Genomic DNA, 1928 nt, shown 5'->3' with positions numbered 1-1928 from the left:
TTTGAATTCATCATTTCGCAAGTTCTATGGTCGATACAATGACCTTATCAGCAAATATTATATATCATTAAGTAGAATGCCTACTGACGTTTTCTATTTGTCAGGCCATTGTTTGCACATTGCATTGTCTACGGATTTTTCCGTTTTCCCGATCATGACCAGAAGCACATGGCAAGTGTCACGGGTCGACAGGGGATGCTTACTCCTCCATAGCACCTTGTCCCACCTCTGATGTTTTAGAGGTCTGCGTTTGCACTGCCCATGATTTCTATTGTTTCGATAGACTTTTGAGCTTGATTACTGTTTGTAATCTACCTATTTGATTATAAGCATGGTTTTACGCGTTACATTCATGACATTCATAAATTTTGGGGAAAAAAATGGTATCATCTGTCCTTAATATAATTTTATTATTTTCTACATACAAAATAAAACCTATACATTTTTGCTGATTTGAGTATCAACATTGAGTAAATGCACTTGGATTTCTTGACAATGATTATGATAAAACATTATTTATAAACACTGAAAGATAAATCTGTAAATGAATACATGCATATCATTGGCATGCTCTTGCAAATGACATTTTGTTATATTACATCAACTTAATGAGATGAAGAATGGATTCCTTTAAAAATAAAATGTGACATGGCCTTGATGTTACAGTAGCCTTAACATTCAAGGAATATATATATCACATTTTACCCAATTTTTTCAGTTACGTAACAAAATCATGTTTGGTGAAAGCCTTCATAGTCAGTGTATGATACAGATTTCTTTGTGTCCAGTTCTTTAGTGAGCACTCTTGGTATATCCAGTGTCTTTGGGTCAGTGTCAGGATATGCTTTCCATATAATCTGTTTACATCGCTCTCTCAAAGAATAAACTGTGAAACAAAGGTGAATCTTAGATTTACATTTATGAAAACAGCAGTGAAATAATAAAACAAGAAGCTGATGGAATATATAAATGTTAACAACAATTATGCTAATTTTCATCCTCTCTTAATTCTACTAGTAAATATGCCTTTATCATGTTTATATTAGCTTTTCTTTATGTTGTAAACAATTTAGAGTTATCGTTCATAAGCTACTTCCAATTTACGACTAGTGTACCTGGAATGTCGATGTACACAAGTTTGTACGTTAAATCTTCTCCTTCTGCAGGATAAAACACACGTTGTTTGTCGATAACAAGTCGATCATTTGTCACAGTTTCCCTTGCACACCATGGGTGTGTTACGTATGTGTTCATATCGATAAACTCTCCTTTCTTCAAAATGGAATACCTTACCAAGTTTCCTTTAAAATTAAACCAGAACAACGTGGCGATTCTGTCACAGCGATTTTTAAAGCGGACATAAGTAACAATGTCATTATTTAACGAACGTGGTTCCTTGCTTCCTTCCTCTTTTGTCGATTTACCGACATCTTCATCTTGATTTCCAGCCATTTTACATTCTTGTTTCAATCGATGTATGCCTTAAGATGATTACGGTCATCACTGCACGTAGTCCGACCTTTACAAAGTATAGCGTTTACTATTGTTCAATAAACAAACATGCATGATTTTTTAACTTATAAATAGAAGGAAGCTAGAATATTTAATTCCCTGTCTTTATTGTTTAATTACCAACATACATGTAACGTAAACAAAATCCACTGCGGTGTTGCTAAAACCCGCAAACAAACATTTAAAAACCACTGAATAATCTGGATTAGAGCCGATCGAGGTCAAACCTACACAATCCTTAATAGGTCAGATAATGCAATTGCCCTACTACCCCTTTCATTATCGGCGCTTATATTCAAGCGAATATGACCATATTATTCAAGCGAATATGACCATATTCAAGCGAATATGACCGGAATTAATTGATAACCGTCTCTTGTTTAGGTATCAGTCCAGTATGAACCTAGAAATAGACT

General features: G+C 34.3%; 1 protein-coding gene across 1 annotated transcript; it reads right to left on the bottom strand.

Annotated features, from left to right (window-relative positions):
- Nucleotides 1-412: 412 nt before the first annotated feature.
- Nucleotides 413-1574, bottom strand: LOC133202568 (von Hippel-Lindau disease tumor suppressor-like). The gene is made up of 2 exons (XM_061338405.1): nucleotides 1116-1574; nucleotides 413-886 (listed from the first exon to the last, which is right to left on the bottom strand). The coding sequence occupies exons 1-2, from the start codon at nucleotides 1450-1452 to the stop codon at nucleotides 732-734; spliced, it is 492 nt and encodes a 163-aa protein (XP_061194389.1). The 5' UTR covers nucleotides 1453-1574; the 3' UTR covers nucleotides 413-731.
- Between the last annotated feature and the right edge of the window lie 354 nt (nucleotides 1575-1928).

This window comes from Saccostrea echinata, unplaced genomic scaffold (assembly GCF_033153115.1).
Source record: "Saccostrea echinata isolate AGI-Se365-2 ecotype Australia unplaced genomic scaffold, CSIRO_AGI_Sech_v1 ptg000047l, whole genome shotgun sequence".
Taxonomy (NCBI): domain Eukaryota; kingdom Metazoa; phylum Mollusca; class Bivalvia; order Ostreida; family Ostreidae; genus Saccostrea; species Saccostrea echinata.
This window is presented reverse-complemented; position numbering and strand designations above follow the sequence as displayed.